The sequence below is a fragment of the Dendropsophus ebraccatus genome, chromosome 5 (genome assembly GCF_027789765.1).
Source record: "Dendropsophus ebraccatus isolate aDenEbr1 chromosome 5, aDenEbr1.pat, whole genome shotgun sequence".
NCBI lineage: Eukaryota > Metazoa > Chordata > Amphibia > Anura > Hylidae > Dendropsophus > Dendropsophus ebraccatus.
In genome coordinates this window covers 157,815,761-157,843,026 of record NC_091458.1, presented here as the reverse complement: position 1 = coordinate 157,843,026, position 27,266 = coordinate 157,815,761, and the positions used below count along the sequence as shown (strand labels likewise).

Genomic DNA, 27,266 nt, shown 5'->3' with positions numbered 1-27,266 from the left:
GTATTTCTTTCAGAGTTACACCTTTATGAATCAGGAACAGTTACAGCTGATTGCTGAGCAGCTGGATCCCGGTCAGCCCGAGGAGGTACTGGTCATCCGCCATTCCTAGTACTAGGGGGATTCTCTGTTACCTCATCTGCTAAGTAATAACTAGGTCTTATATCTAGTTGTGTGGGAATGCTGGGTGTCGGCCCCTCCGATCCGATATGGTGGACCCCTTTAAGAACATGTTTTCCTCACTCCTTTTCTCACGTTAAAGGTGCGGAAAGAGGCCATGCAGACGTTGTGTTCGGCTCCTCCATCAGATGTTCTCAATTGTGAATGCTGGAATGTTCTTCATAAAAATCTTACCTTGGCTCTGGCTGATCCTGACTCCACCTTCACGGTAACCATTTAAAGGGAATATCCATTTTTTATGTCAGAAGGTTGCATCAGTGTAAGTTACCAACATGAAGAGCCATCAATGATAAAGAAGAAGGAGTAGCGGCACTCACCAGCAGGTAATAATCATTGTGATGCTTTTTTGCATCTCTGCTCAGTCCATGTGGGAATAAAAGCCTCACGATTGTTATAACCTGCTGGTGAGTGTGGTTATTGATGGACATTGCTGCTGCAGGATGGCACGTTTGGAAGCGGATTGTGCCGACATCTGTTTGAACTATTGATGAAAATGAAGAGCCATTGCTTTAAATGCCTTGCCCCTTGGGCTCATAGATTTGTGTATCATCGCCTAAACTAGTGGCAGAGAAGCTGAGCAGGATGATGTATTACTTACATAGTTCTGTGCAGCTGATCCAGAGATCTCCTCCTGAATAACATGGACAATAAGTAGTCCTCTCCATTATGTGCATGAGTCCAGTAGTCCTGGATATTTATGAGCACCAGCAAATTCCACCCACCGGCTGCTGATTGGCAGTTATCTATCCATGCTGTGTATAGTCAGTCAACTGTCAATCAGCAGCTGGAGGGAGGAAGAAGTGGTAAAGTCCCATTCTCCTGCATATTAGGAGAACGGCTGAAGAGAATGATGTAAGTAATACACCGATCTGTTCAGCATTGCTAGTTTATGCCGCCCTTATTTAAGGCGGCAAAAACCTAGCGACGAATTACCTTTAAGAATTAATGAAAGTAACAAAAGAAATCTTTGTTTACAGGAAAGAATTTTACGCTTTTATGCTAAAACATTTTCTTCGTCTCCCCTGAATATGGCGCGAGAAGTATACACAAGCTTGGGTAAGTGTTCAGTCTCCCTGTCGGATGATTTGTTATATCATATACCTGTAATTGTATATGCAGTATTATCCACCAGTCGTTCACATCTAAACTCCCCCTCAAAGAGATTCCAACTTTTCTAACCTTTAGTAATAGGGTGGTAATAGGGTTGTAAGCGAGTGCCGATCTGCTAGAGCACGGCTCAAGAATGGTGTGGCAAGGGCTGCACAGGCATTGTTGGTGATGTCCGTGCAGCCCTCACTTTATATAGAATATAAAAATTATTACTTACCTGTCCAGGCTCCCCGGAGTCCTGCTTCCTTTTCCCTGCTTCCCGCAGCTGCCCCTGAAGCTTCTTATGCCATCTCTGAAGTGACAGGCCGGTCAGCCAGTCACTGGCAGAGATGAAACAGTGCCAGTGATTGGCTGAGCAGCCTGTCATTTCAGAAGCTTCAGTGGCAGCTATGGTGAGCAGGAAAAGGCAGCAGGACATTGAGGGAGCCTGGACAGGTAAGTATAATCTTTATTATTTTTTTGGGTGGCGTATGACTATTACTATAGGATGATGCACGGTCGGTGGCTGATGATTTTTAGAAATGTTGAAAGACAACAATCAGCTGATGATTACCTCCTCGGCTGATCGTTTTCTTTATTACACAGAACGATATCTGCCTGAATTGGCCCGATTTGGCAGATAATCTCTCCGTGTAATAGGACCATGGCCACTAGGCCAGTCAGTGATAAGTAGGGGGCTGCTGGAAAGTGATTTGTACAGCATTACAGCAAAAACTGACTCTAGTGGATTGCAGATAGAAGACAGTAGCCCCTCTCTGTGGAATGACCTTTGCACAGGTCACAGAGCATGCTCACAATTGAGTCCCATAAAAAGAATAGGGTGTGGAGATGTTTATTGTGGCTTGCATGTAAACAGTCGTAAACCACGGCAGAAATCTACCCCTGCTTTAGAGCGGGTCCTGCCGGAGATGTGCAAATCCGGTGGGATAATTGGGGGCGGGGCTTTATTCAAGTCCGGTCCTATCAATGTCCCCCAATGTGTGATTTTCTACTGATAGATTTCTTAAACGTGACGCATCTACTTATTCGTTTTAGCCAAACACTTGGAATCATCATTTCTTTCAAATCATAAACCAGTTTTATTAACTGGTTTGGACATCAACAACCCAGATGTTGTCCGAACACTGAAAAAGGTAAAGTTATATGTGCAAGTTTCAATGTTTTGCTTGTCTGTATTTGCATTATTAAAGGGGTATTCCACTAAAACATAACTTTTCATATATTGCTGCCCATAGTAAGACTAATTATTTCTTCCATACTTGTGATTATCAATTCAGGCTCCTTCCCCCAGTTCTGAGCTGCTGCTTTCTGCTAAGAACACACAAATCTGTGTGTGAGCTTTTCTCTCTGTCTCCCCCTCCTTCCCCCTCCCCTCTGAAACGGTTGATGGAAACAAGTCCCTGGCAGGCTTTATCTGCAACATTGTAGCTTCTTGGTAATGATGGGAGGGATAATCACAATAAATTCCTAAGCAACTTTACCTCAGATTTGCAGATAAAGCCTGCCAGATAGTTGTTTACATCGACCGTCTCATAAGGGAGGGGGGAGGAGGGGAGACAGAGAGAAAAGCTCACACACAGCAGAAGCTGAGAACTGGGGGAAGGAGACTGAATAGATAATAACAGGTATGGAAGGAATTGTTAGTCTCACCATTGGCAGCAACATATCAAAAGTTGTGTTCCCCTTTAACTTAATGTTCCATTTATAATCTGTTTCTCTAGATTCGCCTATTGAATGATTACCAGAAGGAAGTTCCATCGTTCTGGATCAGACATCCTGAGAAGTAAGCATCTGGTGCTGGGACATTGATGCCATGCTGGATTTTTTACAGTGTCCAAACACTAAGCGCCATCTCTCCCTGTGATTAGGTACATGGAAGAAATCATAGAGAGCACGCTGTCTCTGTTATCCGTAACTCAGGAGTCCAGCTCACAAATCCTTCTCGATCCAGTCTTCTACCTGTCAGTGATTGACACAAAGGCCGTGTGGTTTAAGAAGTGGATGGTAAGTTTTATAGCGGAACGGATGGCATATCTATATTTAATCATGTCATAACCAACACATTAGCACAAGCCTAAGTAATCCACCAAGACCTCCTTCATAGCTCGGGGGCCGGAGTGGATATCGCAAACGTCATTTTAAAGGAGAAGTCAGGCGAAAGTATTGTATTGCCCCCCAAAGAGTTATACAAATCCCCAATATAGACTTATTACTGGAAATGCACATAAAGTGCTTTTTTCCCTGCACTTACTACTGCATCAAGGCTTCACTTTCTGGATAACATGGTGATGTCACTTCCTGGATAACATGGTGATGTTACTTCCTGGATAAAGTTGTGATGTCACTTCCTGGATAATGTGGTGATGTCACTTCCTAGATAATGTGGTGATGTCACTTCCTGGATAACATGGGGATGTCACTTCCTGGATACTATGGTGATGTCACTTCCTGGATAACATGGTGATGTCACTTACTGAATACCATGGTTATCTTACTTCCTGGATAACATGGTGACGTCACTTCCTAGATAACATGGTGATGTCACTTCCTTAATAGCATGGTGATGTCACTTCCTGAATAGCATGGTGATGTCACCTCCTGGATAACATGGTGATGTCACTTCCTGGATAACATGGTGATGTCACTTCCTGGATAACATGGTGATGTCACTTCCTGAATAGCATGGTGATGTCACCTCCTGGATAACATGGTGATGTCACTTCCTGGATAACATGGTGATGTCACTTCCTGGATAACATGGTGATGTCACTTCCTGAATAGCATGGTGATGTCACCTCCTGGATAACATGGTGATGTCACTTCCTGGATAACATGGTGATGTCACTTCCTGGATAACATGGTGATGTCACTTCCTGAATAGCATGGTGATGTCACTTCCTGAATAGCATGGTGATGTTATCCAGGAGGTGACATCACCCTGTTATCCAGGAAGTGACATCACCACATTATCCAAGAAGGGACATCACCACGTTATCCAGGAAGTGACATCCCCATGTTATCCAGGAAGTGACATCACCGTGTTATCCAGGAAGTGACGTCCCCGTGTTATCCAGGAAGTGACCTCACCATGTTATCCAGGAAGTGACATCCCCATGTTATCCAGGAAGTGACATCACCATGTTATCCAGGAAGTGACGTCCCCGTGTTATCCAGGAAGTGACATCACTTTGTTATCCAGGAAGTGACCTCACCATGTTATCCAGGAAGTGACCTCACCATGTTGTCCAGGAAGTAACATCACCATGTTATCCAGGAAGTGACATCACCATGTTATCCAGGAAGTGAAGCCTTGATGCAGTAGTAAGTGCAGGGAAAAAAAGCCCTTTATAAGCATTGCCCGTAATAAGTTTATATTGGTGATTTGTATAACTTTTGCGGGGGCAATACAATACTTTTATAAAAATTTTCGCCGGACTTCTCCTTTAAGGACAGCTGAATTTACATATGTTACTGCTGCGGGTATTTTATCTCACGCTTTTTGCTGTATACTCTCCAGCACGCCTATTACAGCAGGACTGTGGTGTTGCGTCTTCTCGAAAAAAGATTTAAGTCTTTGGTGAGTATTCATTCTCTATCTCCATAGTTACCGTCATGGTAATGATTCTTTTATGAGTTCCTGTTGGAGTTGCACCCTGAATGGGCAAATAAAACAAACACTACAATTGTCCTGCTTTATTCCAGATAATTGCAGCCATTGAACAATGCTTCTATTATTATGAGTCCTCACAGTCAGGAGCAGATGAAAACACTAAAACAGCAGCATCCCAGCCGTATCCTGGTGAGTATTGTATAGAATTGTATATTGTATAGACTTGTATATTGTATAGACTTGTATGTTGTATAGACTTGTATGTTGTATAGACTTGTATGTTGTATAGACTTGTATATTGTATAGACTTGTATGTTGTATAGACTTGTATATTGTATAGACTTGTATGTTGTATAGACTTGTATGTTGTATAGACTTGTATGTTGTATGTTGAAACGTCTTCATCAATAGAGAGAGCAAATTCCTAGAAATCTGGTCCTAGACATTTTTTTATTTTTTTTTAATAAAGACTATGGTCACTTATAAATGCTATTTTCTATATAAGGTTGTACCTACCATGGTGCACAATTTTTTTATTTTATATTTTTTGATGAAAAAACTTTGCTTAGTTTTGTTTCTAGGGACATTGGGGAAAATTTATTGTGTCTAAGCTGTGATTTTTCTATCCAGTTTTAGCCATTTGCAATTCTCCTTGCGCTTCGTGAATTCATCAAAAATTGCGCACATCCTAAAAAAATATATTGGGTACAGCTTAAAATTTGCTCACAGTATTTTTTTGTCTCTCCAAACAAGTGAAATGTATTCACCTGGTCCAGACCAGGTGCAAAGTTTTAATTAAGTCACATCTAATAATTATTCGCACGTCAAACACTGGTTCAAGTTTCACCTAGACCAAAAAATTGGTGCAACCAACAATTATAGGCGTATGGCACGATACATTGTTCTGCCATAAGGTAAATCGCTGCCACAAGAGGATAAACCTGGTCATCCACAATGCTTCGATAAACCCTTCTGTCCAAACCTCCATAGACAAGTATGCGAGGACCCAGGGTGTGCTAAAAAACCCCCATCCCCACCAGTCTAAACTGACCTGACCAGAAGGGTTGATGGATTTCTGTATCACTTCCTCACCTTCCTATCAGCATAGTATCACACAAATTTTCGTACATCTGAGCAGGCAATGTTTTTTGCTGCAATTTTGTAGTTATTTTTCCCTCTAGGGTCTGTTGTTTCCCTTAGACAGCAATGGCACTTGAGCTGGTCATCCACTCTTATAGTCCATCCAGGCTAAGGATCGATGGGTTTTGTATTCTGACATGTTAGTTGCGAGATAAGAGTTCATAGACTTCTAACAACTTTGCTCTATCCGGATCAGTTCCTTACTTTTTTATGGATACTGTCCTGCTCTGTGTCTCTCCTTATCCACGGCGTGGGTTAGGATGATACCCGACTTGTCCTCTCTAGTGGAAGCTTAACACTGCATAGTGTTGAGTGGAGTTACTGGAGAAGAAACTGTAGGTAACGTCCTTCCTCTACAGAGTTAAGACAAAAGACCCTACACTTCCTTTACCCATGTGACTTCCTTCCTACAGCGCATGTAAGGTGTGCTGTGACTGGGTGAGGAGAGCGTATGTGAAAAGCAAAGAGATAGGTGAGAAGAAGAAAGAACTCCTATTGGTACACAAATAAACAATAACCCTTTGAGTACTACAGCTGTGCAATAACTGAGTATACATACATGCAATAACAACATCTTGTGGCGAAACTCTGGTACTACTAGATCACCACTTACACTTAAAAGTACAGGCTTTTACGAAGGGTGTAACCGATAGCAACACCTGTGGTGGGAACCACACATCGATACGGCCTATAGCTGTGCCCGTGTCTCTCACGTGTTTTATTTCCCTACTGGAAATCACAAATGAGCCGGTGCCAGTAATACACTGGCTGTACAGCGTAGATACTGATAGATAGAACACCCGGTCATTATAAGTGGTGCTGTCTCCAGAATATCCTACAAATATAAGGCGGCAGCAAATGGCACAAATAAGGTGGATTTTATTCCGTTTCTTGTTTCCAGGGATTAAACAGAAGACTTTATACTCCAAGAAGGAGCTGCAGTATCTGTACTTTGTTCATTCCCTCAATGTTATCGGAAGGCTGCTGCTCTATAAACATGGACGCAAACTCTTCCCCATAAAACTGAAGAACCGCAAAGGTAAGAAGGTATTAGATAATGATCCAAAAGAAAATAAAACAAGAGCATTCGCTCAATACATGAGTTATTGTCACATATCACATATCTATAAGAATTCTAGTAATGTACGGTACTTCCTATTATCAAGCCTAGGCACATAGTAGTGTACCTTTAAATGAACAGTAGCCTAATTGTCTCAAATGTAGTCCTTAAAGGGGTATCCCAGATTAGTAGAGATGAGCGAACCGGGTTCGAGTCGATCCGAACCCGAACGTTCGGTATTTGATTAGCTGGGGCTGCTGAACTTAAATAAAGCTCTAAGGTTGTCTGGAAAACATGGATACAGCCAATGACTATATCCATGATTTCCACATAGCCTTAGGGCTTTATCCAACTTCAGCAGCCACTGCTAATCAAATGCCGAAAGTTCAGGTTCAGATCGACTCCAGCTGCTCCAGGTTCGCTCATCTCTACGGATTAGAAAAAAAGCTGATTTCTTCCAAAAACTGAGGTTTTGTGTGGTATTCTAACTAATCTCCATTAACGTCAATGGAGCTGATATGTAATATCACACACCAACTGAGGACATAAGCGGTGATGTTTCTGGAAGAAAGCAGTTTCGTTTTCCTAATCGTGGATAGCCGCTCCACGAAAGAGCATAATATCATGCAAGATGTAGAAGCAGCACAACATCACTATCCCCTATGAGGCAATTTTATGACTTTGAATAAAAAGAGTGGTCCTATTACACGGAGCGATTTTTTTAACGATTAACGACTAACAATAAACGATCGCAAACGAGATTGATTATCGTTAACCTGAAATAGTTCACCATATTACACAGAACGATGGTCGTTATTGCGATCGTTACTATGATTACTCCTTCTGATCCCAGCAAAACAATGAACAATGTGCAATTACACTGAACGATTAGTGAACAAATGCGGAATTTGAGCGAACGAACGTGGAATTACAGCGAACGATTAGCGATAATTTTAGGTTCAGGTTCTAAATTAACGATCAATGAAATACGAACGATTTTTTTTATCGTTTCCTGCAATTACACAGGACGATTATCGTTTAAATTCGAACAATATAACGATTTTTTGGCACGATAATCGCCCCGTGTAATAGGGCCCTTAGGCTGGGTTCACACTGCGTTTTTGCAGGCCATTTTTTAAATCTGCTTTATGCAAAAAAAAAAAAAAAATGATGAAAAACATACAAATGCATCCGTTTTGATCCGTTTGACAGATAACAAAACAGATCAAAATGCATCAGTTTTTTTAGCATACACAAAAACGCGGTCGACCATGTTTTTGTGTACCTAAAAAAAGGCTGCATTTTTTTTTTAAATTGAAGTCAATGGACAAATGGATCAAAACGGATGCACTTGTAAGTTTTTTTATCCGCTGGGTTCAAACTACGGAAACGCAGACTACCCACACCTTATAAAGTTCCCCATTCACTTTAGTCAAAGTCGCCCGAACCCACTGACTTTGATGGGACTGGCAGATTGTATAGAGGAGTGTATGGAGTATGTTGGGGGAGAGAAGGGTCAGGCATGTTGGAATTCAAACTGCCTAAACCTTTTGTTCTCAGACTGATAAGCCACCCAAGCGGTCTGGCAGCAGCTCACTTTTCCTCTCTCCACTCATGAAGAGTAATGTGTATAGGGACATAGAAAGAGAGCTGATGAAGGTGTATGACCACAGGATTGCTTGTTATGAATAATCTATAACCATGAATTTCATGTTTCTCACTTTCTTACATAATTGCGACTGTTTTATAACAATAAGGAAATAATTTGTCTTTATTACAATAAATTGTATTTTAGAATCCGTGTCCCTAAGTGACCTGGTCGTGCTGTTCACTCATATTATGCTGTATTGTCCGAATGGAGAGAAAAGAGAACCTGGAGCCTATGCAGGTAATTATGGGAAGAATTAGTTACAAACAAAACAAAAAAATTAACTTGCTATAAAATTCCGGCGTAAATTTTTATTTAAGTATTGTGTTGCCTCCCAAAAGTTATACAAATCCCCAATATACACTTATTACAGGAAATGCTTATGAAGTGGTTTTTTCCCTGCACTTACTCCTGCATCAAGGCTTCACTTCCTGGATAACATGGTGATGTCACTTCCTGGATAACATGGTGATATCACTTCCTGGATAACGTGGTGATGTCACTTCCTGTATAACATGGCGATGTCACTTCCTGGATAACATAGTGATGTCACTTCCTGGATAAGATGGTGATGTCACTTCCTGGATAACATGCTAATGTCACTTCATGGATAACATGGTGATGTCCCGACTCCCAGAGCTGTGCGGGCTGTGGCTGCTGGAGAGGATGATGGCAGAGGGATGCTCAGTGTCCCTCCAGTGCCCTGTGTCCCTCTGCCATCATCCTCTCCAGCAACTACAGCCCACACATTTTATCCAGGAAGTGACATCCCCATGTTATCCAGGAAATGACATCACCATGTTATCCAGGAAGTGACATCACTATGTTATCCAGGAAGTGACATCACCATGTTATCCAGGAAGTGAAGCCTTGATGCAGTAGTAAGTGCAGGGAAAAAAACACTTTATGGGAATTTCCCGTAATAAGTGTATATTGGTGATTTGTGTAACTTTTGGGGGGCAATATTATACAAAATTACAGTACTACAACATTTTTGCTGGACTTCTCCTTTTAGTGTCTGGGTGAGCTTGGGAACTACTTTACTAGTACTAAGGACACCAACATTGCCATAAAAATCCTATTGAAGGCAGATGGTGCCACCGCTAGGGCCATGATTACCAACCTAATTTTTCTTTTCTTTCTTTTTTGTTTCTGGACAAGTTTTTCAAAAAATTACAGACAGCCAACATTTCTGGACAATTTGTAAAACCATAATGAATCCCATTCATGTCTATGGCACAAATGAGCTTGGCTCGGCTTTATTTCCTGTGACTGATAGGTACAGAGCTCCCTATAGCGGTGGCTTCAGACAGGTAGTTTTCACACTGTAGAGTCAGTGCGTTACGGAGCGTGTGAATGACCCCCCTTAGAACTGTGTTTGTGACTTCTGTAAATACTTTAGAAAATTATAGTGTTCACACTACTCTACATTACTCGCTCTACATTTTCTGATATACAAGCAGGGAAGTTGACAAGGCTGGAGAGCCAGGTGGACCTAATTGTACAAAAGTGTTTGAGACAATCCAGCTGTTTTTAGGACAGGGGGAGGAGACATTCAGCGATGTTTATGCAGACTCTACAGTACCTTAGTCATGTGGCTATGATGTCACCACAGGTCCTGCAGGGTCTGCAGAGTACATAGATTCACTTGGAAATAGCATCTACCAGAGCACTATAAGGAAGAAGAGCTGTAGGTATGTGAGGAAGAGAAGAAGGCAGGGAAGCTACCTACTCTGGGGTGAGTTGTACAGGGTGACCAACCTGGGGTGAAGAAGAGGAGCAGGATGACCAGTCTGGGGTACAGGACCAGGATGACCCGTCCGGGGTACAGGAACAAGATGACTAGTCTGGGATAGAGGAACAGGATGACCAGTCTGGGGTACAGGAACAGGATGACCAGTCTGGGGTACAGGAACAGGATGACCAGTCTGGGGTACAGGTACAGGATAACCAGTCTGGGGTACAGGAACAGGATGACCAGTCTGGGGTACAGGAACAGGATGACCAGTCTGGGGTACAGGTACAGGATGACCAGTCTGGGGTACAGGAACAGGTTGACCAGTCTGGGGTACAGGAACAGGATGACCAGTCTGGGGTACAGGAACAGGATGACCAGTCTGGGTTAGAGGAACAGGAACAGGATGACGAGTCTGGGATAGAAGAACAGGAACAGGATGACCAGTCTGGGGTACAGGAACAGGATGACCAGTCTGGGGTACAGGAACAGGAACAGGATGACCAGTCTGGGGTACAGGATGACCAGTCTGGGATAGAAGAACAGGAACAGGATGGGGTACAGGAACAGGATGACCAGTCTGGGGTACAGGAACAGGAACAGGATGACCAGTCTGGGGTACAGGATGACCAGTCTGGGATAGAAGAACAGGAGCAGGATGGGGTACAGGAACAGGATGACCAGTCTGGGGTACAGGAAAAGGATGACCAGTCTTGGGTACAGGAACAGCATGACCAGTCTGGGGTACAGGAACAGGATGACCAGTCTGGGGTACAGGAACAGGAACAAGATGACCAGTCTGGGATAGAGGAACAGGATGACCAGTCTGGGATAGAGGAACAGGATGGCCAGTCTGGGGTAGAGGAATTGGAGCAGGATGAGCAGTCTGGGATAGAGGAACAGGAACAGGATGGTCAGTCTGGGATAGAAGAACAGGAACAGGATGACCAGTCTGGGATAGAGGAATTGGAGCAGGATGACCAGTCTGGGATAGAAGAACAGGATGACCAGTCTGGGGTACAGGAACAGGATGGTCAGTCTGGGGTAGAGGAATTGGAGCAGGATGAGCAGTCTAACCAGCACTATTTTTCTTATATCCCTCCATTTCTGGGCCCACGGCCTGTAGTACACTTAATCCACCACTGATCAGCGCTAACAGAGTCCCGCTATAAGGATTTTTACTCAAATGGGGGTGAACATTAACTGGTTGTGTTAGAGCCCCCCCTCTCAACCTCAGAAACGCGTTGTAGTGGCACCCCCTCAGTATACGTCCATTGTAATACGCTGTTTGTATCTCCAGGCGGCTATGCTCCTGCACATCTGGCTATGGAAGTTCTCCGAATGCTCTGTGATCGGAAAGACTGTGCCGGTGAGTGTCTGTACACCGAGGCCGTTATAGAGAGTCTGCTGTCTCCAATACAGAAGCTGCTGAAAGGAAAAAAGGTGAGTGCCTGTATTCATTCTAGTGGTCCTATGGCCGATTCGGCTGATTATCGCTCCGTGTAATAGAGACAGGGATCAGCTGATGAAGCGATCATTGGCTGATCATTTCTTTAGGCCCTGACCTAAAATCAGCCGCTGACCGTGCAACGTGTAATAGCAATGTGCATCCGGTGGCTGATGATTCAACAAACAGTTTTTACATCACCTCTGTACGTTCTCGGTCTTCTCCTGCGCTCTGCTTCCTCTCCGGCACCGCACGCTGTCTCAGCTGATAGGACGCTCAGCCAATCACTGGCTCTGAAGCTGCAGCATGCGGTGCCGGAGAGGAAGCAGAGCGCAGGAGAAGACCGAGAACGTGCAGAGGTGACGTGAAAACTGTTTGGGCAAAGGCTGCACAGATATCGCAACAATGTCCATGCAGCCCTTGCTGAACAATTATTGAGCTGTGTAATAGGCCCAGGACAGATCGATGCTCGTTTACAGTATTATCGGCCCAAAGGCTTCGCTCCCTCTTCAGGAACATATCAGGCAAACATGGCTGTCTGTTTAATAGACGAGGAACGCTCATTAACATATCAGGGGCCCTCATTAACATATCAGGGGCCCTCATTAACATATCAGGGGCCCTCATTAACATATCAGGGGTCCTCATTAACATATCAGGGGTCCTCATTAACATATTGGGGAACGCTCACTAGCATATTAGGGACCGCTCATTAACATATCTTGGCACGCTCATTAACATATCGGGGACCCTCATTAACATATCGGGGACCCTCATTAACATATTGGGGAAAGCTCATTAACATATCGGGGAAACCTCATTAACATATCGGGGACCGCTCATTAACATATAAAGGAACGCTCAGTAACATATTGGGACCCTCATTAACAGATTGGGACCCTCATTACCATATTATTGACCCTCATTAACATATCAGGGAACGCTCATTAACAATATTCGACCCTTGGGGTATTTTACCTGGACTCTTTTCTGTTCCTTTGTGGCATTTAGCTGGATTGTGAAACTCTAGTCACTGACACGCTATATACTCTATATACGCAGTATACGCTATATACTCTATATACGCAGTATACGCTATATACTCTATATACGCAGTCTACTTATAATGACTTTGATGGTTTCTCCTTGTTTCCAGGTTCACCATAACTGTGATGAGCGCACGCTGAGCTTTATTGCTGATATTTTGGCCAGGATCGCCGCTAATGAAGCAGGACTCTCCCTGTTACTCTATGGAGAGAAGACAGATTCTACCAATGACAGGTCTGTGTGACAGGGGGAGGCCGCAGCTAAGGGAATCCATCACTCAGTATATGGATCAGATCAGCTTTGTGGTAGTGCCAAGATGGCGGAGAATAACATCACATTGGGCACATGGGCTGTTCAGTCTCCGTTCTTAGCTGTGTGATTCTTAATACAATGGGCAGATATTACTGTATTGTACTTAGTCTTAATACTGAAGTGTTATACTTTGTCTCGAGCACTCCTGTGAATGGCAACAGTCACTTAAAGGGGTAGTCCAGAGAATTCATTTTTGTTTTCAAATCAATTGATGTCGTAAAGTTATACAAATTAGCAAATCACTTTTATTAAAAAAAAATCTCCAGTCTTTCAGTACTCATCAGCTGCTGTATGTCCTGCAGGAAGTGGTATATTCTCTGCAGTCTGACACAGTGCTCTCTGCTGCCACCTCTGTCCATGTCAGGAACTGTCCAGAGCAGAAGCAAATCCCCATAGAAAACCTCTCCTGCTCTGGACAGTTCCTGACATGGACAGAGGTGGCAGCAGAGAGCACTGTGTCAGACTGGGGAGAATACACCACTTCCTGCAGGACATACAGAAGCTGATAAGTACTGGAAGACTGGAGATCTTTTAATAGAAGTAATTTACAAATCTGTATAACTTTTTGATACCAGTAAAATGGGAAAACTTACTACAAAAAGTCTGTTCAGCCCCGAGGTTTACTATTGTGCACAGTGTATGATGGATGGCATCTTATCCACTATCGGGGAATATGGGCCATGTCTCCATGATGCTTGTGCTGTTGTTCTTGCGTATACGGTCCCAGTACCGTGTGATTGCTTACCTGTTGTCCGTGTATGTATGGTCCTAGTATCATGTGACTGCTCACCTATTGTCCGTGTATGTCCGGTCCCAGCACTGCATGTACCCATGTGACGGCCCGGCTGTAATCCTTATATATCATTGCAGGACGGCAGGTGCTCACGTCATTGCTCAATTTTCCAAGAAGCTTCTCAGTGACGATATTCCCGTCCTATCGGAGTCGGACTTACTGCCCGTCCTGAAGGGATCCTTCCTGTTTGTCTGTCGTCAGATGTATCAAACCTGTGAAGGTCTCCAAGTCCTGGTGCCGTACCAGTTACACGTATGCATCGCGGGAGCCTGGAGGAAGGTAACAAGAACGGTGACAGGACACGAGATGATTGGGTTGTATAATAGCCATCCTGCTAGGAAGATGCCCCCTACAGGGTAATGTACGGAGGTGGAGGGGTGGGGCCGGGTGCTGGAGGCCGTCCGGATAGAGAAGCCGTCACATTGAACTTGAATCTAATGTGCAGGAAACTTGTTATAGAGCAGAGGGACTGAGTAGGATGTTTATAAAGTTTTTTTTGCAAAAAGATTAAGTTTAACTATTACCGTATTTTTTGTGTTATAAGACGCACCTGACTATGAGACGCCCCCCTGGTGTAGACATCTGAAAACAGGGAATAAATATTTCATGCTAATTAAATGTCCCTGGTGGTCTAAGGCCATGAAGGGGATAATGTAGTAAAGGCGTCAAGGTTTATTGAAATTGACAGCACCTTTACCCATACATACACAGCTCTGCTGCATGCACAATACACACCCAGCTCTGCTACATCATACACACTCAGCTACACCATATACACTCAGCTCTGCTGCATCATACACACTCAGCTACACCATACACACTCAGCTCTTCTGTATCACACACACTCAGCTCTGCTGCACCATACACACTCAGCTCTGCTACATCATGCACACTCAGCCCGGCTACATCATACACACTCAGCTCTGTTTCATCACACATGCTTAGCTCTGCTACATAAATATACCCACAGGCACACACAGTTCTGTATCAATATACAGACACACACCTCTGCTACATCACCATACACAAACAGCTCTGCTACATCACCATACACAAACAGCTCTGCTACATGCATACAGACACAAACAGAAAAATCGAAATACAGATTGTATTTACCTACAGTATCTGTAGAGCACACTCAGAAGGAAGCTCTCCATAATTGTTCTATGGGAGATAAATTTGGCGGCTGGGCAGGCTGAAGAAGTGTTACAATCTGAAACAGACGTACCAGGGAAACCCCTGCTGTGTGTGGGCGCCCCTCACTCTGTCAGCTGGGCAAAACGTCTTTGAGTGCATTGAAGCGACATGTCTAGTAGTCATCCATCTCTCACCAAGAGGTACACTACCCAAAAGTAGCCCCTGATAGCATTTTTTTTTAGTAGAGAAGCACTCGTCTGCCCTCTTGTGGTAGGAGCCTGTAATTACTTACATAACTGCATGATGAGTTTTGCAGTAATCTGACATCTCTGGCTTAGTCCATGTACAAATCTATATTCCAGAAGCCTCTGTCACCTTACAGCTCAGTGTTATCAACATTAAAGGACAACTCCGGGGATTTGTGTTTTTAGCTTATATAACAAACACAAGGAAGTTATATACCTTTGTAATGTATGTTAATAAGCTATCAGCCCCCCCCCCCCTTTAGCCAACAAGGAGACATGGCACATCCTGTTTAATACTCCGCCACCTTTATCTGTCCACAGACGGTTCTCATTTCTGAAAGAACTCCGACACCTGTTGCAGGGGCTGTGTCTCTTTCTTCTGGAAGTCAGGATTCCCAGGGGACGTAAGTATACGTTCTAATATAAATGCGAACTACCAAGTCATTGGGGGGGGGGGGGGCCAGGAGACAGCTTTCTGGGGGCCTTATCAATGACTCTGCTTTCTTCTTAAAGGGGTACTCCGGCGAAAATCTTTTTCTTTCAAATCAGCTGGTGTCAGAAAGTTATATAGATTTGTAATTTACTTCTATTTGAAAATCTTAACTCTGCTAGTAATTATCAGCTGCTGTATGTCCTGCAGGAAGTGATGTATTCTCTCCAGTCTGACACAGTGCTCTCTGCTGACACCTCTGTCCATATCAGGAACTGTCCAGAGCAGCAGCAAATCCCCATAGAAAACAGTTCCTGTCATGGACAGAGGTGGCGGCAGAGAGCACTGTGTCAGACTGCAGAGAATACACCACTTCCTGCAGGACGAATTATCATTCGAAAAATCGTTAGATCGTTTGTAATTGAATGATAATCGTTTTGTGTAATAGCAGACAACGATTAGATGACCAACGAGAAATCATTGATCGCTTGATAGAATCAGACCTATTTTTATAGTTGATCTTTCGCGCATCGTTCGGTGTAAAAACGCGTCGTTCACTCGTTCGTAGTAGCAATGACAAGACGACCGCACTATAGCGGGCATCTGAGATCGTTTATTTTCGAAAAATCGTTTGTGGAATAGGGCCCATAGGGTGGTATTACACGGACCGATGGTTGCCCGATAATAACTGTAAAAGAGTGCCAATCTGCTAGATTGGCGCTCGTTTACTGGGCCTATTACACGGCCCGATAATTGTTTAACAAGGTCTGCATGGACATCGTTACCGATGTCCGTGCAGCCCTTGCTTAAACTGTATACATTACCTATCCATGCTGTAGGGCTCCTCTTGCGCTCTGCTTCTCACCAGGTCCCGCACGCTCCAGCTTCAGAGCAGCCTGTCCCAGCTGACAGGCCACTCAGCCAATCAATGGTCGGGGCGGTCCCGCCTGTGATTGGCTGAGCGGCCTGTCAGCTCAGACAGGCCGCCCTGGAGCTGCAGTGCGCGGGACCTGGTGAGAAGCAGAGCGCAAGAGGAGCCCTGCACCATGGATAGGTAATGTATACAGTTTGGCACCGCTATTACACAGAGCAATGCGCGGTCGGCGCCCGACAGCTATCAGTCCAAACCTATATTAACGATCAGCCGATGATCATTGTCACCGGCTGATCGTTGTGTTTATTACGCAATAGGGCCGATTCGGCCGATTACCGTTCCGTGTAATAGGGTCCTTAGTAGAGATGAGCGAACCTGGAGCAGCTGGAGTCCATCCGAACCCGATCGTTCGGCATTTGATATAGTCATTGGCTGTATCCATGTTTTCCACGTAGCCTTAGGGCTTTATCCAACTTCAGCTTATCAGTGCTGGACGGTATAGGAACACACACTGTAATGTTATTATATAGGGAATAGTAACTCTTAGCTGTCATGTCACTCATCATCTCACAGGAGCAGTAGCGCAGTACAAGGTGAGGTCATATATTTATAATCAGCCTGAGTTTTGTTCCCTTTTTCTCAGAATGCTTTGGGAGGAATCCTTACTAGACAGCCTGTTAAATTTTGCTTCCACTCCAAGAGGCCTTCTCCTCCTCCAACAGACTGGAGCCATAAATGAGAGCATACATTATATGTTCGGCAGATTTACCAAAAAACTGCAGGTACGTTGTCACTTTGGTGGTAGAAGTAAATGTTAGAATACATGGAAATTCCATCTGCTCTGCTATTAGTGCTTGGAATCATAGGCCCAACACCTGTACAGTATATACATTCCCCTGTATCTATAGTTATTATACTTACATGGCTCTGAAATACACATATTCATTTTTTTGCAGGTTAACAGAAGTGAAAAGTTTGGCTATGGAGTTTTGGTTACACAGGTAGCAGCAACAGCACCTGGGGCAGTAGCCCTGCAAAAGTCAGGTAAGGCTAGGTTCACACCAGCGTTTTACCCTCCCCCATAATTCAGTTTCTCTTTTCCGTTTTGATAACAAAGAATCGGAACCTAGTGGATCCCTCAGACAGGTTTTTATTGTCCTTCGTTTGGTTCAGTTGTGCTCCGTTTGCATCAGTTGTGCTCTGTTTGGTTCAGTTGTGCTCCGTTTGGTTCAGTTGTGCTCCGTTTGGTTCAGTTGTGCTCCGTTTGCATCAGTTGTGCTCTGTTTGCATCAGTTTTGCTCCGTTTGGTTCAGTTGTGCTCCGTTTGCATCAGTTGTGCTCCGTTTGCATCAGTTGTGCTCTGTTTGCATCAGTTGTGCTCCGTTTGCATCAGTTGTGCTCCGTTTGCATCAGTTGTGCTCTGTTTGCATCAGTTGTGCTCTGTTTGGCTCAGTTGTGCTCTGTTTGCATCAGTTTTGCTGCGTCTGGTTCAGTTGTGCTCCGTTTGGTTCAGTTGTGCTCCGTTTGCATCAGTTGTGCTCTGTTTGCATCAGTTGTGCTCCGTTTGCATCAGTTGTGCTCTGTTTGCATCAGTTGTGCTCCGTTTGCATCAGTTGTGCTCCGTTTGCATCAGTTGTGCTCTGTTTGCATCAGTTGTGCTCTGTTTGGCTCAGTTGTGCACTGTTTGTTTTAGTTATGCTCCGTTTGCTATAGTTTTGCACTTTTTGGTTCAGTTGTGCTCCATTTGGTTCAGTTATGCCCTGTTTGCATCAGTTGTGTTCCGTTTGGTTCCGTCATGTTCTGCTTGCATCAGTTGTGCTCCGTTTTTACCAAATCTATCAGTGTTCTGTTTTTATGCAGGCACATAAAAATTTTGTCAGTCCTAAAAAACGGAACACAAACAGAAAGTGCACTCATTTTTTTTTTTTACTACATTATAGTCAATGATGACAACGAAGAGAGTTTCACCAGCATCCAATATGGAATGTTGCCAACATAACATAGATACCATTTATTGCCCCAAACAAAAGCAAATATGGACGTATTTCTTCCTCAAAATGTCGGCAGTATTTTTATATTATTTCACTGTGTGTGAACATAGCCTTATAAGAGAAGATTGAGATCACAAGGTCTTTGTATGTTCTTATATTAATTCCAAACTTTATCACTAAATATGTTTGCCGCTTCTTGCAGGATTCATCCAAACATTTGTCTCTGAGTTGTGGGCTGCCCTTGAATGTGGAAGAGATGATCTCAGGGTTATTCACCCCAAGCCCACCCCTGTGGATCCTATAGACAGGAGCTGCCAGAAGGTGAATGTGCACTATATATATATATATATATATATATATATATATATATATATTACTAGCTGAGAATTCTTAAAGTGTACCTTTAATATAAATGTCATCTTTCTGAAATCAATAGGTATCAATAGTACAAGCGATAATAAGAAACTCTGTAATAGGTTTTACTAAGCAAAACAGTTTCCTTCTGTTCTCATAAAGCTGTTTTCCTACCTCCCCCCCTCCCTTCAGAAGAAGCAGGATTTCTGTGTCCATTATGGTCTATGGAGATGGGAGGGGTCGAACGGGGTGAGTGACCTTTCTGACCTGTGAATCCAGCGTTTTATGTGCCCAGACAGTCTTGAAACTGTACAGCTGCTTCTCTGCTCTTCCTGATCACTTATCCCCCTCCCCCCTCCATAGCTTATAATGAAGTCAGCAAACCCATCTTCACTTTTTTCCTCTGTAATGAAGACGGCTTTGCCTGATACTGAGCAGATACAAAGTGAGGGGGGGGGGGGGGGGGGGGCTGGGAAACAGCTTTTTTCACTACAGAAAGAGGCTTTTCTGCCTAATAAAACCTATAACGGAGTTTCTTAAAATTGCTTATACTACTGATTTTTGCAAAAAAAGTAATTGACAGCTACACTTTAGGCAGTTAGGCATTGTTCTGCACACCATAGGCTACGTGAAGTATTTTGGCTATAGGAGTCTGTTAGTATCTCTAGGGAACAAATGTAGAAAGCTGTATACACCTCCAATATTTTAAACCTATGTCTGTCATGTAATTTGTCTTCACCAAGCTTCAAACGTTCATGTCTGAGATCCAATGCCATCACGAGATATATAGCCGGGTGAAGTGCACAGCCAAGCCCTTAATACCCTGGCCAGCCACAAGATCCAAGTGATTCCCTCCATAGGCTATAATGGAAAAAATCATTTGGACTTGATTGACAGCCAATGAGTGAAGCATGCTGCCTGGAGCTTCACCTGGCTATATCTTGTAATCACAGTGGGTTTTCCGGTCCCTTTTGATAGACTAGAAGGAGCTCTATGGACACATTTAGCTTGTACTTCGGTAGATTTTCTAACATTACTGCTAAATGTAGGGGCAAAGCGTGACATAAGTGGGACCTTATATATCAATGGTAAGTCCTGCAACATTCAGCATATAACAGAGTTTATACACTTCAAAATTATTTCCAATCTAGTCTTTTCTAGCCCTGATGAACCTCCTGTCATCCTACCATGCTGTTTATGAGCTGCTGGGGAACCAACATTTACCATCCAAAGATGAGTACTCGCTCCGTGAAGTCCCCACATCCTTGGTCGTAAGTGAGAATATTATCATTGTCTTTCGTCTACTCTAATATACACTACAAGCATCTGTATAATAGCTGTGGGTGGAGTTCATTCTAATCCTGCTCCAGCAGAGAGAATTACATTATGTTCTTTTTGTCATTTTTTTCTTTGTTCTTCAAGGATGTGTTTGATCGGCTCGTGATTGTAAATTCAGTCGCTAAAATCAATTCATTATTTAACTATGATCAGTCCCACGTTTTCGGATTAAGGTAAGGGGAACAATTGTTAACTCCCTGCTCCGCTATGTGCCTGCATACCACTCAAGAGATGTCGTCTATTGCAGACTTTTGTGTTTTAATCCCTTATGACTGGCATTGATAAAACAACAAAAAAAAATCTTCATTTATAAAGCAACAGCCACCGACACTACCTCTGAGTGCACAGATATATATATGATCACTGGTTGGTGCTCACTTTCCTGAGAAAAATAAGTGTATCAATGAACAATCAAAAAGTAGAACACCGAGCACTTAGATAAACCATGGTAACAGCTGGTTCGTGCGCATGCGCTCTTCTTCAGACCAGGTCTGAAGAAATGCGCATGCGCGCGAACCAGCTCTTACCTTGGTTCATCTAAGGGCTTGGCGTTTCGTTAAATAGCCCAGTATGTCCTGAGTTTTTTAATGAGCACCGAAATAAAGAAGATCAATACAAAGGGTGAGTGCCCTTTCCTACTTCTTCTACTTTAAAAAAAAAAAAAATCTTTATACTCCAAGAATCACAACTAGTGTTGTGCGGACCTGTCAAACTGTTCTCCGAACCCAAACACTCAGGCCACAGGCTATATCCATGTTTTCCAGCACTTCCCAGGGTGGCATCCTCAATAAATGATGCTACTTATGCCAATAAGAAAACGTGTTCCTGTTACCTAACAGCTATGGCACCTTTTTCAAGTTAATTGCGCCAATGTCCCCATATGCTAGGCCTCCTAATAAATTGTGCCAGGGTCCCCATATACTTTGCTCCCGAACAAACTGTGCCATTATCCCTCTTAGGGTCCTATTACATAGGCCAATGAAGGCCAGATCAATACTGTAAATGAGCGCTAATCTACTAGATCGGCGCTTGTTTACTGGGCCTATGACAAGGCTCGATAATCGTTTAGCAAGGGCTGCACGGACATCATTCCTGGTGTCCGTGTATGTGTCCCGCCACCGCACGCTGTGGCTTTGGAGCGACGTGTTTCAGCCAATCACTGGCCGCGGCAGTCCTGGCCAGTGATTGGCTGAGCGCCTGTCAGACAGGTCGCTCTGAAGCTGCAGCGTGCGGTGCCGCGATGCATACAGAGAGCAGGAGAACACCGAAAACGTGGATAGGTAAAATACTACCTGTTTGGGCAATCGTCAGCCACGTTTCGCTATTAAACGTACAAAGTCTTAGAATACCACCGGCACTTCTCTTATTGTCCACAAGGTTGTTATGCTATGCGCTATTGGGCCTTTTACACACTTGGAACTGCAAATAAGCGCAACGGAGGTGCACCTCACAAATAGTCGTATTATGAAAGCAACAAGTTCAGCAATAAGCTCAGGACACTCACCGGAATATTGCGATGCTTCTTTATTTCAACATGTAGTAAAACCTTCGGTGACACATGTCACTGTTCAGCAGATGCCAAACCACTTTACATATACAACATAGACATGATGGCCATTTCGCGCGCATGCGCGCTTCATCAGAACTTGTTGCTGTTAAACGTAGCTATTACAGCGATGCGTGTGTGAATATAGCCCTATATTACGCTACTGCTCCACTGCAAGTTATGTCTAAAGAACCAGTAGTTAATGGACATTGCTACTTTCCTTAAAATGTATGTATAGTTGTAATGTATCTTATACATAAAGTGACAATGATTACAATACTTTTTTTTTTTTATTAATTTTCAGATTATTAAATGTCTTGTGCTGTAACCTTGATACTCTGTTACTTCTGGAGTCCCAGTACAAAGTATGTGAGATGCTTTTTAATGCCCAAGGGGAAAATGTTGCAGACTCTTCTGCAGGTTCACAGTAAGTGGTAGGAAACTAATATCCATTGTAAATAATGTATTAGAGATGAGCACAGCTGAAGCATGTTCGAGTCCGATCGTTTGTCATTTGATTGCGGCAGCTGAAGAAGTTGGATGCAGCCCTAGGGCTGCCTGGAAAACATGGATACAGCTGTAGGCCATAGACTGCATCATGTTTCCCAGGCTCCCCAGGGCTGCAACTTCTTCAACCACCGGTATTCAAATGGCGACCAGTTGGACTTGAGCTGCTCCAGTGCTCATTTGTAATGAATATATGTTCACCAGGGACAGGTTATGATCTTTATTAGCAGCTCTCTGCTGTGGATAACAGATCTGAGATTTGAATGCTTCTCTTTAACCCTTAGGGGGCACAGTCAGTTTTGCCGTTTATGACACGGCCAACTTTTTCAACATTGACGTGTCACTTTATGCATCAATAACTTTGGAATGCTTTTACCAATCCTTGAGATTCCAAGATTGTTTTTTTGTTTTTTTTTGTGACATTTTCTAATTTATGTTAGTGGTAAATTTGGTTTGACACATTTAGAATTTTTTTGTGAAAAACTCCAAAATATTGTGAAAAATTTAAAAAATAGCATTTCTCTACATTTGAAAGTCTCTGCTAATAAGGAAAACAGTAATACTACATAAAATATCAATTAATTCATATCTATAACATGTCTGCTTTATATTGGCAGCATTTGAACACGCTTTTAATTTTTTAGGATGTTAGAGCAATTTTCAAATTTTTTATGAAAACTTCAAACTCAGAAATTCTTTAGGCACTAGTTCCGTTTTGGAGTATAGTTTAGAGGCTTGTATACTAGTAACCCCCATAATTCACCCCATTTTGTAATTTTCACACTTTCAAGTATTGAAATTGACATTCATACAGATTGTTAACCCTTTGGGCATGTCATAGGAATAACTGCAAAGTAAGAGTGAAAAGTTAAAATTTGCATTTTCTTTGCAGAGATTCCAATGTAATCCTATGGATTTTTTACCACACCCCCTTTGGGGATCCAGTAGCAGTTACACTAAACTGTCAGCTATCAGCTTACAGTTTAGTTGCGGCGTAAACCGTGAGCATCTGAAGCAGGTCAATTATAGTACGTCCTCATGCTGAAACTAACCTCCTAAAGGATGTACTATAACTGTCTGGTGCAGCTAGGGGTTAAAGGGAATGTGTCACCTAAATTTTATCTGATTATAATCAGATACTAAATCTTGTCCTTTTATTCTAGTCTGTTTCTATTTTCTGTCTGTGATATTTTTTAATTTACTTTCTGTTCTTAACAGCATTTAGTGACTTGCTTTACAGCCTAACTCATGGACATAGACGACAATAAACAGACTCTGTCCCCTTGAGATGAATGTGAAACATAACTGAGCACGCTCTGTGACCTGTGAAGAGGTGATTCCACAGGGAGCTGCTATTGTCTCCTCTATCTACTGGTGTCACATGACCCTGTAATGCTGCACAGATCACTTTATAGCAGCCTCCTCTTATAACCACAGGCACAACAGGAAGTCCCAGCTTAGATTTAGCCCCAGTGGTGAGAATGAGAACTACAAGATATCAGGATTATTTTATAATATAGAGAGAAAAATGGAAAATTAGAAAAAGAAATCACCAAAAAATTCTTAAAAAATATGATTAGCATAAAAATGATAAATCAGTCATTTTCTGATGACACATTCCCGTTAAGGGTGCATTCACACATACAGGATCCGCAGCATAAAATCCGCTGCAATACGGTGTGTGTGCAGCTACCCTTAGTTTTAAATATTACTCTTTTATGTACTTTATATGACCAGTGTACTTATTGGTGCTATTTGCCTGCATTTCCAGAAACATCATTATAGATGGCCTGTCTGTAGAGCGAAACCATATTCTGGTGAGGATGAACGTCATCGGAGGACCGCACGAACGAGTTCTACCACCTAGAGTGACGCTTCAGGTGATGAGCTAGGCTTTTCATACATTTCAGTGATTGCTACAACTTCTTAACACTACATCTTCAGAAAAATCTAGGCATTAACCTCTTATTGACCGTAGGCGTACATTTACGCCCCCCACTGCCTGAGACTTGATGCAGGAAGGTGTAAATGTACGCCCCACCGGGGGCCCGGACTATGGAGGGGGCTCACGAGCTGAGCTCGCTCCATAGCCGGTGAGGACTGGCTGTTGTCTGCAGCCAGGCCCTCACCCTCAACGGCGGGCTGTCGCGATAGCGCGGCTGCCCGCCATTAACCCCTTAAACACCGCAATCAGTGCATCTCTGATCACTTAGCGATCGGGACCCCCGCAGCGTGTCTGCGGGGGTCCTCATCACACTGCCTGACTGCCGGAGGTATACTGCTTCATGCAGTTCGATTTTCTGGTAGAGTCTGCCACAGGCCACAGGCAGGCTCTATCAGAAGATCACAGATTACACTGATCCCTGCTATGCTATGCTATGGCATAGCAATGATCAGTGTATGTAATCTAATGTAATAATGTTAAAGACCCCTAAGGGGACTTAAAAAGTGTAAAATTCACCCCCCTTCCCATTTTGCACATAAAACACATAAAAATAATAAAGTTAATTAACATATAATATACCGTAGAGTGCATGATCGTCCGATCTATTTAAATAAAACAATATTATTCTCGCATGGTGAATGGCGTGAACAAAAAGCTGTAAAAAGAACGCAGAGATTGCTTTTTTAAATGGCATTTTATGTATAAAAAAATTACTAAAAAACGATCAATACGTTTGATCTAGAAAAAAATTTTACTAAAAAAAAACTAGAGATCATGACGCAACAAATGACGCCCCAAACGACCCCTTAGGTGAAAAAATAAATGCACTATAAGAGTCACAATGCGGCCATTTTAAATATACCTATTTGCAAAAAAAAAGTTTTACTGCTAATAAAAATAGAAAAACATTAGAAAACCTAGAAAACCTGCATATCGCTGTGTTCAGACTGACCTAATTTGCGGAATCAGATTTTTTGACCCAAGTTCATCCCATAAATGATATTTTGGGGGTTCCCTCATTCATTTTATGGCAGATTGATAGAAGCCATTACAAAGTACACCTGCTCCTGAAAAAAACAGCCCTCACATGGCCCGATAGGTAGAAAAATAAAAGTGTTATGGGTCTTAGAAGGCGAGGAGGAAAAAACTAAAACGCAAAAGTGACAATTGGCCCGGGATTAATGAGTAGTAATGTTATTATTATTTTATTTTTTACTTATAACTAGAGTTGAGAAAACAGAGCATGCTTAGGCTTGTCCGAACCCGAGCGTGCCGCATTTGATTAGTGGTGTCTGCTGAAGTTGGAGGAGGCTCTAGGCTCTAAATGTCCAACGGGTGAGTTTTCTCAACTCTACTTATAACCTGAAATATCTCAGGGGCCATTGCTCTCAATACTTTTCTTCCAGCAAACAAGCATTTAGTATCTAGGCCATAGCCACTTCAGGGCTATAAAGACAACCCTCCACTCCAAATACAATGACAGGTTGTGTAGAGCACAAATCAGATAGAAGAGAGATGATAACTCCATAAAGTACAAAAATAGAAAATTTAATAAAACAATAAAAAGTAAATATAGTTATAAAAACGCAACACATTTCAGGACGGCTCTGGTTTCTTTCTCTAGTGCCCACTGACACGAGAAAAAAACAGCCCGTGTATAGGGGCTTTAAGGTGTTGCCCAGCGAAAATCTTTTTCTTTCAAATCAGCTGGTGTCAGAAAGTTATATAGATTTGTAATTTACTTCTATTAAAAAATCTCAAGTCTTCCCGTACTTATTAGCTGCTGTATGTCCTGCAGGAAGTGGTGTATCTCTACAGACTGACACAGTGCTCTCTGCTGACATCTCTGGCTGAGACAGGAGCTCTGTCTCGGTTTTCTATGAATCCCCATAGAAAACCTCTCCTGCTCTGGACAGTTCCTGTCTTGGACAGAGGTGGCAGCAGAGAGCACTGTGTCAGACTGGAGAGAATACACCACTTCCTGCAGGACATACAGCAGCTAATAAGTATAGGAAGACTTGAGATTTTTTAATAGAAGTAAATTACAAATCTATATAACTTTCTGACACCAGCTGATTTGAAAGAAAAATATTTTCGTTAGACAACCCCTTTAACTATGGAATCTGTCTCCTGCTGAGAGATGGGGAGACAATAGATGCTAATGATGTTATCGTTGTGTTTATTTTATTTTAAGTAGTAATTAGATTTTTTTTTACTAAATAAACCTGTTATTTGTTTGTGTAGAGTAATGATCCCTATCCTTGGCCGATGTTTTCATCCTATCCATTACCAAAGTGCTATGTACCAGAGGTAGCTGCAACTGAGGATCCTAAACAAGGTGGGTAGATTACCGGTCATAGTGACATGGTGACACTATTAAGACTATTTACTATGTGTAAATGTAAAATGATGTAAAGGTTGTTTTTATTAATTATAATTTTTTTAAATCATCACTGAGTGGAATAGTGATGCGCGGCAGGCAACCGACGATTCCACAAACACCATACTTTACCTATCCATGCTGCAGGGCTTCTCCTGCGCTCCTTCTTCCTCCTGGTCCCGTGCGCAGCAGCAGCAACTTCGCAGCGGCCTGTCTGAGCTGACAGACCGCTCAGCCAATCACTGTCCGGGACCGCCGCGGCCAGTGATTGGCTGAGCGGTCTGTCAGCTCAGACAGGCTGCACCGAAGCTGCTGCTGCGCGCGGGACCAGGAGGAAGAAGGAGCGCAGGAGAAGCCCTGCAGCATGGATAGGTAAAGTATGGTGTTTAAACAAGGTAACGATGTCTCTGCAGCCTTTGTTAAACGATTATCAGGCCGTG

At 43.0% G+C, this 27,266-nt stretch overlaps 1 protein-coding gene across 3 annotated transcripts in view; it reads left to right on the top strand.

The window, feature by feature from the left end:
* TBC1D32 (TBC1 domain family member 32) overlaps window positions 1-27,266 on the top strand; it is a 43,967-nt gene that overhangs the window by 7,025 nt on the left and 9,676 nt on the right. For all 3 annotated transcript variants that reach the window (XM_069971704.1, XM_069971703.1, XM_069971705.1), the window contains exons 5-26: window positions 14-85; window positions 260-385; window positions 1,155-1,233; window positions 2,323-2,420; window positions 3,009-3,070; window positions 3,156-3,291; window positions 4,805-4,864; window positions 4,990-5,086; window positions 6,939-7,076; window positions 8,893-8,985; window positions 11,781-11,923; window positions 13,084-13,208; window positions 14,157-14,358; window positions 15,783-15,865; window positions 17,409-17,547; window positions 17,722-17,809; window positions 18,959-19,077; window positions 20,262-20,381; window positions 20,533-20,621; window positions 22,299-22,421; window positions 24,273-24,381; window positions 26,691-26,784. In XM_069971704.1, the coding sequence (XP_069827805.1) occupies window positions 14-85; window positions 260-385; window positions 1,155-1,233; window positions 2,323-2,420; window positions 3,009-3,070; window positions 3,156-3,291; window positions 4,805-4,864; window positions 4,990-5,086; window positions 6,939-7,076; window positions 8,893-8,985; window positions 11,781-11,923; window positions 13,084-13,208; window positions 14,157-14,358; window positions 15,783-15,865; window positions 17,409-17,547; window positions 17,722-17,809; window positions 18,959-19,077; window positions 20,262-20,381; window positions 20,533-20,621; window positions 22,299-22,421; window positions 24,273-24,381; window positions 26,691-26,784 (2,395 nt within the window). The remainder of the gene's footprint in view (window positions 1-13; window positions 86-259; window positions 386-1,154; window positions 1,234-2,322; window positions 2,421-3,008; window positions 3,071-3,155; window positions 3,292-4,804; window positions 4,865-4,989; window positions 5,087-6,938; window positions 7,077-8,892; window positions 8,986-11,780; window positions 11,924-13,083; window positions 13,209-14,156; window positions 14,359-15,782; window positions 15,866-17,408; window positions 17,548-17,721; window positions 17,810-18,958; window positions 19,078-20,261; window positions 20,382-20,532; window positions 20,622-22,298; window positions 22,422-24,272; window positions 24,382-26,690; window positions 26,785-27,266) is intronic.